Source organism: Cyphomyrmex costatus, unplaced genomic scaffold (assembly GCF_001594065.2).
Source record: "Cyphomyrmex costatus isolate MS0001 unplaced genomic scaffold, Ccosl1.0 scaffold196, whole genome shotgun sequence".
Taxonomy (NCBI): domain Eukaryota; kingdom Metazoa; phylum Arthropoda; class Insecta; order Hymenoptera; family Formicidae; genus Cyphomyrmex; species Cyphomyrmex costatus.
The window spans coordinates 444,258-456,053 of record NW_017275998.1 but is presented as its reverse complement, the minus strand read 5'-3'; the positions used below and the strand labels follow the sequence as shown (position 1 = coordinate 456,053).

The 11,796-nt window shown below is 42.1% G+C and overlaps 1 protein-coding gene across 3 annotated transcripts; it reads left to right on the top strand.

Moving 5' to 3' along the window:
* Window positions 1-35: 35 nt before the first annotated feature.
* Atg10 (Autophagy-related 10) lies at window positions 36-6,309 on the top strand. 3 transcript variants are annotated; one of them, XM_018538752.1, is made up of 6 exons: window positions 36-104; window positions 3,619-3,736; window positions 4,713-4,956; window positions 5,460-5,625; window positions 5,737-5,872; window positions 6,007-6,309. In XM_018538752.1, the coding sequence occupies exons 2-5, from the start codon at window positions 3,629-3,631 to the stop codon at window positions 5,825-5,827; spliced, it is 609 nt and encodes a 202-aa protein (XP_018394254.1). In that variant the 5' UTR covers window positions 36-104; window positions 3,619-3,628; the 3' UTR covers window positions 5,828-5,872; window positions 6,007-6,309. The 3 variants fall into 3 exon arrangements, with proteins under 3 accessions (XP_018394254.1, XP_018394252.1, XP_018394253.1); XM_018538750.1 differs by lacking the exon at window positions 6,007-6,309 and having other exon boundaries at window positions 5,737-5,913; XM_018538751.1 differs by lacking the exons at window positions 36-104; window positions 6,007-6,309 and adding an exon at window positions 1,023-1,062 and having other exon boundaries at window positions 5,737-5,913.
* Window positions 6,310-11,796: the final 5,487 nt, after the last annotated feature.

Genomic DNA, 11,796 nt, shown 5'->3' with positions numbered 1-11,796 from the left:
GGGCGCCTCGCCGTCGTCGCCAGCACTGTCGCTGTCTCCACCGCCGTCCAAGTCCTCATCGTTTCTCTTCTGCACTTCCTTCCTGCAACCTCGTAGTCTTTCTGGTATTATCGTTTGCTTTCACAACCACTAGAACGCGACGCGTCTTATTATCTCGGATCGCGATCACAACCGCCTCGTTACTGTCGTTATCGTCGTCGTCGTCGTCGTCAGCTCACTTCACTCTGTACGCTCATTCACTAGTCACTGTACCGTCGGTCGCCTCCTCGTACTCGTCGTTACGTATCGAAGACGATCTGCAGACGAGCAGCCGCTCGTCGTCGTCGTCGTTGTTGTTGCCGCCGCCGGATGCGGCTCTCGTCCTCCGGCGAATATCGTTTTGTCGCGCGCGCTCAGCCCAAAAGCGTCTCGCAAGTCGCTACACGGGAACGGTGTATCACTGCGGCCGCACGATGTAGTACATAACGCATACGTGCTCCGTGCGCGCGCACACATGTATAACGCGCAACGTAAAATTCTCACACACAAAGCTTACGCACGACGCACGTACACGCACCCGCGCACAGAGCCCCGATGCCCAGAGAGACGCGACAGCCGCGAGAGATGGAACGTAGGATGGACACGGAGCGAAGGAGGAGTGGGAGCGGATTGAACTTACTGTCGTGTAAACACGAGCAAGTTCGGAAGTGTGACTCGTGGATTTCGCACGCGCTGCACGACTACACGCAGATGAGTCGGCGGAGTATACCCGTATCAATCCCCCCTCCCCAGTCCCCCCCGCCGCCGCCGCCGCCGCTCTTCTTCACTCCGTATCTTCGTTACGCTCTGTCTCGCTCGCTCGTGCCTCCCTTCACGTCGGTCGCCCCTATCGCTCGATCTCTCGCCGTATCGATGCGCCGTCCTCGTCCCTCGCACCGGCCGGGGACGCTGCGCGCGCATCACCGCTTGTGTTATGCCAGTGCCGTTACGAGTGACTCGAAAAATGGGGGGGCGAACGAAGCCCCATCTCTCCGTGCAGGTTACGTGATGAATTTTCTCCGTGTGTTGCCCGGTTCTACCGATGTATGTATTCTACCGATTAACTTGATATACGTGGATAATCTCGATTCAATTTACTCTTTATCCTCTTTTTAATTCTACTTAGAATTGAAGAAAGATGAAGAGTTAGTATAGAACCGGATTCAAATTAAACTACATTAGAAGTAAACGTGTATACGTCGATATACGAACAAGTGGCTGTGTTTCAGCGGAAAAGCAGTTTTGCATCTATCGTAAGATTCTTTTATTATGATTGGCTTCTGTCTTCAGTTCCTCATTGAGAATTAAGTGTATTTATATTCTATAAAAAAAACTTTTGAAGTGAATTCCATTCTGAAGAGTGAAGTCTCACTTTTTAAAGATTGGAAATTGAGCCGCTCTTTTTGAGATTCAATTTTCACTCTTTAGAGTGAGATTTTACTCTAAAGAATTTAGAGAATAAATATTAAAGAATTTTACCACAACTGTAAAGCTTAACTTCGGCGTAATATAATAATTATTTGTGTTTTTAGTTACACTTTTCCAGTCTAAAATAGTAAAATATAAAAATTAAACTGCGATATTTTCATTCTGATTCTAAATACACTATTAAAAAAAAATGCAATAAAATCTCAGAAATGTCCTTTAGATACATGTATGTTATCTTACAAGACTGCTTTTTCTGCTGAACGCAGCAGAAAAATGTTCCACATATGGATCGTAATTTGAAAAAATTGTTTACTCACGATTGCTTTAACAACCGTTACTTTCCTTCACGCGTAATTTTCCCGACGCAATCGTGCTGGTTTGCTATCATTTCCATGGAGATATTCATCGAAAATGTCGCATCGTGTATACAGAGAATATAACCGATTCCGTTTTGAGTCTGCATTAACAATTTAAATTTGTGTTTCGAATTCAATAGAAGATCAACTATTATTTTCTAATAATAGAAAATCCATCCGACAATATTTCATCTTTGAAAGTATTTCTTTGCCTAAAGATTCGCTTGAGGCTACCTATTCTTTGTACATTGTTCCACATAGAAAGTTTTCTAACAAGTAGCATTTATTTCTATGAAAGTCGACCCAGAACGAATTGAAAATCCTGATACCTGAACTATAATATACAAAAGTTCCAAGCAAGTAGTTTCGAATTTTCGAAAATATTACTTCGGAAAAAATTATATACGACGCTAAATTCGTATGAAATTGCAATGAGTAGATTAACAAGTGAAATATCAGCAATTAAGCTTTTAAAAATTAATTACTCTTTCTGGCATTAGATATTCCTTCGTTTTTACTTGTGATATATACGTGCTACTTGTTAACCTATACGACCGTTTATTATCTTGTTTTTGCGCCACGAAATATAATTATAATATTTTTACAATGATTTTAACAAATTGGTAAATTACAATATTTTATCTCGTGCCAGGTTCGCGTTGTTAGTCTCGGCCATGTTATTGACAACGGTAATAGACATCGGCGTGCGAGGTAAATAAAGCGTACTATCCTGTCGAGCGGAGAGCCGCCGAGCGGATTGGCGGAGCGCGCGTTTTCCGCGCGCCGGGATACTTCCCGTGTGAGCGGAATCTTTGCGAATCATCGTCGTTCGTCGTCAATGAAGCGCCACGAGCGACATATCGCTTGCTTTGTCGCAGCTTGTATGGGATATCGTTGTTGTTAAAAACGCGCTGCGCGATATTGGGATAGGTCGATACTTCGAATTTGCGATAAAGGGCGCAGGCGTAAAACAAGCGAGAAATTCTATCCCGCGCGATGACACGCCGACAGCACGTTGTCGAATAAAGGACGAAGCTGTCCTAAAAAGGACTCGCGAGGCGGTTAGGTAAGCGGAGGGGGTGGAAAAGGGTGAAACTCTCGCTCTCGCGCCCGCTCGTGGTACGCCACTGGCTGCAACTCCGCGTCCGATTGGACGGCGGCCGATGCACGCACGCACACACGCAAGGTCATAATACGCCGGTGTGCGCGCACACACCATCCAACTCCTATCGGCGTGCGTACGTCGGCAATCCCTGGAGCGGCGTAGAAGGACGCGGGGCGAATCGGGCGGGGAAGGGAGGAACGATGCGAGAACGTCGATTACACCCGAACGTCGGCGGACATGTCCGACGCGGAATAGTCGACAATTGACGCGATAGAGAGTTTGGCGAGAAGGTAGCGGCATATCGGGCGGGGATGGGGGAACGAGAGGTGGCACGCTGTTCTCTCGGGTGAACCGCTTCCCCCTTTTTCAATTTTATCATACCGATCGACGTTGCGACTCGTACGTCGCTACGCAAAATTAGACGAAATCTTCTATAATTCCGTTACGGCTCTTTCTCCTTTTCTCTTTCTATCTTTCTCTCCCTTCTTCGTCGCGCCTACGAGCTCGTCCCCGAGCGACGGAACCCGAGATAAATTGCGCGTGGCAACGTTAACCGATGAGAACTGTAGGAAAATTAATCATCAAGTTCTCTCGAAACTCGAGAACTAAACGTGCGGAAATATTAAACGCAATATCGCGGTCCCTTGCTGTTGTCTCGGGCACTTTACGTACCTTTGTACGTCTGTTAGAATAAATTTCTCGATGTTTTAGACTTGTACCAATGGACGGCCCCGGCACGGTTACATGGGAGGAATTCCTCGAGAATGCAGAAAGGTTTCTTGTTGTTTCAAACAAGATATCGGACGGATGGGAGCTCCACGGGGACAAGGTACATCGTGTACCATCGTGAATCACTTATTCGCGCAAATTACATGCAAATCGAACGCACGTATGAAGTATGCAAATTGAATCATTCGATTAACATTATTAATGGATTTCACAATTATGCAGTTTATTCATCCGCTGTTTGTTGTAAACGTACGAAATATAAAATTTTGGAAAACTTTAACAAATCGGGTAATTAAATAGTAATAAAATCGGCCAGTTATTTAAAACTTTGCAATTTTTTTTTTTTAATGTAGAATTTAGTAAGACACTTAAACGCTGTGATATTTTTGCGAGCTATTTTAGGGGAAATTAAAGTTAGTAATGATTGAAAAGTGTATCTATTGTATATTCACAGCGGTATCGCTTATTCAAGACATATATCATATATAGATCTAAAAATGATTTTGTTAGACTATCAAAATAATCACGCAGAAGGCATAAACATAATAAGCAATTCTGCAAAATGTTTTGATATATTTTAGTAAACAGAGAACGTCTTATATATAATTATTTTAATGGTCCAATAAAATTATTTTTAGATTTGCATCTCTCTCTAGCTAAATTTTTGCTTCGTCAAAACCGTTTTTTCTATGCAAACAAAACAACAGGTCACGACAATTTTTTTATATTTTTTTAAGGCCACGACAATGTTTAAAATGACATTAAAATGAATTAATTGAAGTGTCTTTTAATAATTATTTCGGAGTTATTTGGGCGCCATTTTAATATCATCGTGACTTTTTGTTCCACTTAATTCAAAGATCACACCAAGTCACGAGAAAAAGTCAGAATGACTTTGTTTCGAATGTTAAGAGAAAAGTTAAAATGGCTTTTATGATGTCAAAGTTTTACTATTTATTAATGTTAAGAATCAAAATAAGTTCATTTTGATTTTTTGAGTTGACTTTTGTGTGTTCCTTGGGTTGGATACCGACATTTGACATCATAATTTTCATGTCCATGATACGCATACTTAGGATATTCCTGGACAAGCTTATCTAGTCAGAAGAGCCAAGTGCTTCGTTCCAAGCAATACAACCGCAAGAAATGACGGCTCGATAACCGGCGATGATAACAATGACGAGGAGTTCCACGTGAGATTTCGGGAAGATCCGCACGAGGCTGCTTCCACAAGTGAAACGCCTTTCATCATCGAGCATCACGTTCTGTGGTCTATTAGCTATAGCGTTCCAATGCTTCTCTTTAATGGCTGGAAATCAGGTAAACCGGAAACGATAGTTAAAATTGTAAAATATACTTGTAAATACTAAAAGAGATCTATTACCTAGGTGCTTTTGAAAAAAGGAATTCTTCGAAAAAAGAACTTATACCGTAAATGTAAAATGAAACCAAAAACCAAATCTACTTTCTAAATTGTTTCTAAAGGTAGCAGCATGGGGCACCTTCTCGAAATTTCGTTTATGGGAATACGCACACCTGAAATTTGCGGTTGTCGGTACACTGTACATTCGTGCTATCCCTGCCTCGCATGCATCGTTTTATTGATTATAAACGCAAACGTGTCCGACTATTTCAATATTCGCGCAGATATGTCGACGGTATTAATTAATCCCGGTAACGCGTTTCGGCGGAGCGGAAATGCGTCATGTCGTTTAGATTAATTAACACTGATCACCTTTTGCGTATTCATCAGCGGGAATAGGCAATTGTCGTGAGACACGCGCATTCTTTTTTCTACATTTTGTTTATTTTTTTTTCTCTAGATTTCCCCGGGATTAATCCAGTGAGCGTAAATGAGGCTCAAACGGTCCACGGTTACAAATTAAATTACACGGAATTATCGCAAGCGATTCACCCTATTGTCGGCACGCCATTTCTGCAATTACATCCCTGTCTGTCCCAAGGGTTGTTGCGGATCATGTCAAAGAGGTGAGGAGTAGCAGGAAAATTAAAGGAAGAAATGAAAGCTACATCAAAGGAAACTTTACACCCTTCAGATTAATTCTTGTTATTCATCGTGGTGTAATTTTATAATTGCAGCAAGAATAAACTCGTCAGCTGGCTGAGCTGCGTGGCATCCGCGGCTCTAAATCTGAAAATACACCCGGAATATTTCGAATTGACTCACTGAAGCTTATATTCTAAGAAACGATTCAACAGGAACATTCTAGATCTTGTAGGCCAGCGAACTAGTATACTTAATTGAAAAAAAAATCAACAGAAAAAATCTGATTTATTTCATTTGCATAAAAATGATTTTATATTTTTGATTTCCATACAGCGTTTTATCCAAAAGACATATCCTTATAGGAACATTCTAGGACGTTCGAGAACAGAAGGATGTGTTCTCTGTACATCTTTAGGATATCCTTTAGAGCTTGTGCTCGACAAGTCGCAAAAAATTCACATACGGGTCACGTGCAAACCACAAGTTGAGCATCACTGCTGTGTATAACTATTTCTGTGCATTGTACTTTGCATTCCAACTTTACTGGAAGAAGGAAAATACAGTTAAGTCACAGGATTTTTGTACCTGAACTGATACACTTTTGAAACTAAAAGTAAAATATAGATATGTATGTTTGGTATCTGGCGAAAGCGAGAAAAAAAGTTCTAGCGCATTCTATAAAAAAAAAAAAAAAAAAAAACAGACTTATATATGTTTTATTGTTGTAAGCTCGTCGTTTAATTGATGACTGGTCATCAATCGAGGAAACTTTCCTGTAAATACCTAAAACGTGTTTCAAGAGAGATCACCCTGCGTGCGGAAGAGTCTCATCTCGGCTCAATCGCGAATAATTCTAGTCACGAATATTCGATGGTGACGACGATTCGAGTGGAATCTGTTCGCGGTCGTCGACAGCGGTATGGCGGGATCTAGCATTGACCCATGGTGGGCCGAGTAAATTGCCCGCAATTGGGCGACATTTTGAGTACGCTCGGGGGAGCGGTGGGGGGGGGGGGGGATGGGGTGGAAGGGGGGAAACAAAAAAGGAGCGTGGAAAAGAGAGCACGCAATTAATGCGACCGCGCGCGCGCGGCAATTAGTCCGCACAAGGACGCATTTGCGTGCGGCCCCGGGAATATTCGTTCTCGACGAATGCGCAGTTTTCGTATGCGCGCAAGTACGTACAGTCGGCTGCGTTAACGATATCCGGTACGGGGCGGTTAACGCCACTTCTCTCCACCAATTTTCTTTACGCTATTCGCAAACCAGCAATGATCACTGAACCGTACGATTAAATTGCATAAACGAAAAATGTAAATCTGAAGTATCATGAGGAGAAGACGAATGTAAAAGAAAAAGAACGAAGTTACTCTGGGCACCGTTAACACTGTTAACACTAGAAAAGTAGGTATCCTAAGCAGGACAACGAGTCACGGTAACGTCAAAATGACGGCAAAATGAATCGTGAATTATTGAAAAATGATGCTTAATAATTACTTCGGAGTTATTTTGATATTATAATGACTTGTCGTTCTACTTGGGTATCAAGCGGTCATTATCGATTGTTTCTATTTTTTAGATTATGTTCCTGTAAAAGATAGAAAATTTGGTAATTTTTCAATTCTAATAATTATATCATAATATAAATGACTCATTCAAATTCAAATAAAACTAGGAAAGGGGGCATACGCGGGATTAGTGCGGAAAACGTATCATGTTTTACGGAATGTATAGTTATTGTACATTACATAATAATTATAGAAATTGTTTATTGCGCACCAGTTACCGCGCTAGACTTCTATTATACTGACAAACTATTTGATTTTTTATGTCATTCTCTTTATTTTCATAGTATTTCATATTTGTCCTTTTACGAAAGGCGTCTACTAAAGTAGACAATATGGCTGTAACATCCATTAACACATTAACAAATATCATATACGTACATATATAATATATATAATTGTTGATATATTGAATGTAGGCCAGTATTGCGCGAATGTGTGCGAAGTTGGCATATCGTCCGGAGGTGCATTAAGAAACATTAGTACTCAAGGGAAAGATCAACACAAAATGAAAATGACTTTATTTTAGTTCTTAACGTCGATAAAGTCTAATTTTACAATAAAAAATTATCATTTGGACTTTTACGACGTCAAAATGAAGTCATTTTCTTTCGATTCGGTGTGTTCCTTTTAATACTGTTAACGCCGTTGGTTGTAAGGCAACGCACTCATCCTCACGAACCCGCGCTCGTATTTCGCGTCGTCGCACGCGCGCCAGTGGTTCTCAACCGATCTCGACACTTGCTGATTAATAATCCCGTTAGTCCCGTCCACCGGTTTCTCGGCTCGTGTGTGTGTGTGTGTGTGTGTGTCGAGTGTCATGAAACACGTGCCGCTCTAAATTACGGATAGCAAATACACGATGTTATTCATGTGCGACCTCCGTTCGGCTAGCTCTCGTGCGCAAAAAGAAAAAAAATCGAGATTCCTCTTTATTCTCAGCAACGGAAAGGGGGGTGGGGATGGGAGGGCCGAAAGTGTGTTTTCGATTGAATGGGGCAACTCGATCTGTTCGGTACTCGTCGAGGGAATAATCGAAGTAGCGTATGTAACGTGGTCAATGTATGTAACGTGGATCGCGAATCGGGGAACGCACCAACTTCCCATTTGTCAGACTTAAATGACGCTTGTTAATGTCGACTAGATATTTCCGTTATCATGAACTGAAAGATCGGATTACTACCGTTAAAAAGAACAGTCATCTCGTCTTCAAGCAATTATTTATTATAAAGTACTATTTATATTATTTATTTGTGACTTTTTTTAATAGATTGATATTTTTCAAACCAATATAATTTTGCTTTTTTTATTATGAAAAATTATCATTGCAGTAAATTATTTAAAAACGTAACATTAATTTAATAATAAGATGTAGATTCAATCAACGACATGCTAGTTATATATATCTACTAATATTTGTATATAATTTTTATATAAATATATAATAAATAAATATACTTTTTTAATATATATGGATATATTCGAGAATCTGTTCAAGCATCTTTTTAACCGCATTAAATCATGTTTTTTAAATTACAAGCAATATGAAGATCAATTATTTCTATGCAAATCGGCAAAATACAGATTATTGAGTAATAACGAGAAATTGTTTACATTATGAAATTTCCGATTCTCGATAATGTAATGCGATGATATCTATTGCAAAATATATATTTATAATTTTATCTTTTGAAGTCTAATATCATATTCGAGTCTTCTTTTTAAGATTATTCATATTTACTTTTGATATTTTCTTCTTATCATCTTTGATAAATCTTTGTCGCATTTTAAGTGACTTTTAAGGAAGCTTTAAGGATATTTTTTGATATTACTCAATTTAAAATTGTCACAGTCATTTTTTACTATTTCTGCAGTTACACAAAAAGGATAATTTTGCTAAAGTATTTAAACATTTATCTAGATACAGGTCTGAAAATAATTTCATTTAAACTATCAAAATAATTATGCAGGATGCTGAAACTGGTTGCTAGAATATCAAAACTTAGCATTACTTATCTTGCTTAATATTCCAACGTAATTATTTTTATGGTGTAATAAAATTATTTTCAGATATGTATTTAGCTAAATTTTTAGATAGCACAGCAAAATCGTTCTTTCGCTGTATCATAAAATTCATTATAGTTACAAGGTTATTTTGCTCTTTCTCGCTCAACACGTAGTTTGCATTTCTATTTATTTTAATTAATTTGGATTACGTTATTTATTCTATATACTTTGCATTTTATATTAAATCTTTTACTATATAATTTTTTTCTTATTTTTTGTTAGTTTGTTATTACCTTTACTTTGTGATTGGTTCTTAATATTTTCTTTGATTTTTAATTATGTGTTATCATTTTTAATGTTCGAGAGAACACAATTCTAAAGCGCTTAATAAATAACGATAATCTCTCTCTCTCTCTCTCTCTCTCTCTCTCTTTCTCTCTCTCTCATCGTAATATACTAGCACCGAGATACAAATATAGCTCGAGACAGCGGAGTGAGAGTGATCCATCGAGGCAAGGAAGCGGTCGCTGGCTCCACCTACGAAGACACGACGAGTCGAGGAAAGGGAGAGAGAAAGAGAGAGAGAGAGATTCGTTTTCCCGTCGCCCGCGCGCTTTTCGAACTCGCGCGGGCTCGAGCTTGAATTACCCTCGTAGCTCGTACTGTCGGCTCGCGATTTCGCGACGTCCTCTGCGTCCTCACGTGCAACAGGAGTGTAGCGTTGCATCGTGTAACCGAATAGTTTCGCTGCTGTCCGCGAGCATGGCAATTCTCTTCGTCCTATATAAGTATACGTGCGATGTCGCGAAGGTGAGACGAACGGGTTTCCGCACCGCGCGAGCCTCCATAAAGTGGAGGTGTATCGAACAAAAAAAAAAGGGGGGCAAAATTCTCCGTCTCTTTCCCTCTTTTTCTTTCCCTCCATCGCGCGCGCGACGCGCCGTGTCCTGAAAATCGATAAAAAAAGGGAGAGAGGAAGGGTTCATTCAACGGGAGAGGGGTGGCGTACCTCTTCGATCGCGCGCCAAAACGTGGATGCTGCGTGAGCATCGAATTTTATTCAGCGGGTAACGTCCGACTTCTCAGAGGCAAGCCAGAAAGAAACTATATGTATATATACCCTCGTCTCGAGAGCGTTTGTCTTATCGCGTCGAAGACGTCGCGCGCGGATCTCTATTTACCTGCGTCGCACGTGAACGTACGGCGTGATTCAAACGACACACACGGTTCGAGAGATGCGCGAGAGGTCCGAATTTCAGGAGGATGGCACGTTTTTATCGATCCCATAAACGCACCGCGTGGGCAGGTACCTCCTGACGTCCGCGATTCGTTGCCACGTTGGAGATGGAAATAGAGAGGCGCCCAGATAGAATCCGGGGTGACAATGAATTCGCCATGGCGACCGCCCGCGCCGCCGTCGTCGCCGCCGCAAGTCGCAAGGTGGTGGAGGAGGGTAGAGCGCCAGCGCGGGATGATACCCTTCCTGCCGTCCCTCGTGAGGGAAGCTTGGGCCCCACCAAGCGGCCGTCATCCGTTCGCGTGTTGGACATGGTGTGTGTGTGTGTGTGTCGCGATTTGTGTTGCACGAAAGTCATTCACTCCCTTTTCTCGCGGGAGTCACACGCCGCTTCCCGCCGGTTTTTACCGGATGACACCGGTGAAGCGAAAACGAGGCGAGGGCGAGCGCGGATAAGACGCGGTCCCTCCCCCAAAAATCGCCGAAAGAGAAAGGCACGCGCGCGACCTCCGCCGCCGACGGTCTTCTCTCCTTATTTGAGGACATTTGTGTGCGCGCACGCACGCACGCACGCACGCGCGCGCGCGCGCGTGTATTCAGCATGATTTTTTGCCTCATCCCGTCACGTCGATTTATCTCACTCCCTCTTCCTCGTCCGCGCTTTCCCGTCCCGCCAACACCACCCTTCTCTCGCGCGCTTTTCGAACGCGCGTGGTACGAACGTCGCACACACGCGCACGCGGATCTCCTAGCCGTCCACACCGCGCTATAAAGAAGCAACTTTACGCTGCGCCGCCACAGTCTCGCGATCGTCGCCGCGCCGCGCGCAGAAACGAGATCCTCGTTATCCAGGAGCGCGACCCGATCGCGACACCGACGTACGTATTAAATACGCACGCATATATATATGTCCGTCCGTTTATTCGCTCACGTTCGTTCGTTCATTCGTATACGTCCGTGTCCGCACGGCACGCAGGCCGACCAGTTGCGCGGACGTAATCGTTGTCGCTTGGTGTTGTCACTTCAACCGTGCGCCGAGCGTTTTGCGACGCCGTTCGACGCGATGACACTTAGGGTGCGTTCCGCTTCACGGAACGTGAGGCGCGTGTAAATGTGTTTATATATATTTTTTTTTTATCCTTCTTTCATTTTCGGTGGACGACCCCGATCTGGGGGGTTTTTTTTTTTTTTTCATTTCTACACTATGCCTTGCTCGCTTTTCGACAAAGATACATCTATCTTCTATTATATTCGAGTTCCAAAACTGTACACTAATTCAGAATAATATGCGCATCATGCGTGAACGCACTTTCGTAGATATACGCGCTCGGTCCGCGATACGT

Bases quoted from the DNA above. Each gene is read 5' to 3' on its own strand.
- Atg10 (XM_018538752.1), top strand. From the start codon at position 3,629: ATGGACGGCCCCGGCACGGTTACATGGGAGGAATTCCTCGAGAATGCA. The intron at 4,957-5,459 runs GTAAACCGGAAA...TTTTTTCTCTAG, and splicing joins CTTTAATGGCTGGAAATCAG to ATTTCCCCGGGATTAATCCA. The intron at 5,626-5,736 runs GTGAGGAGTAGC...TTATAATTGCAG, and splicing joins TTGCGGATCATGTCAAAGAG to CAAGAATAAACTCGTCAGCT.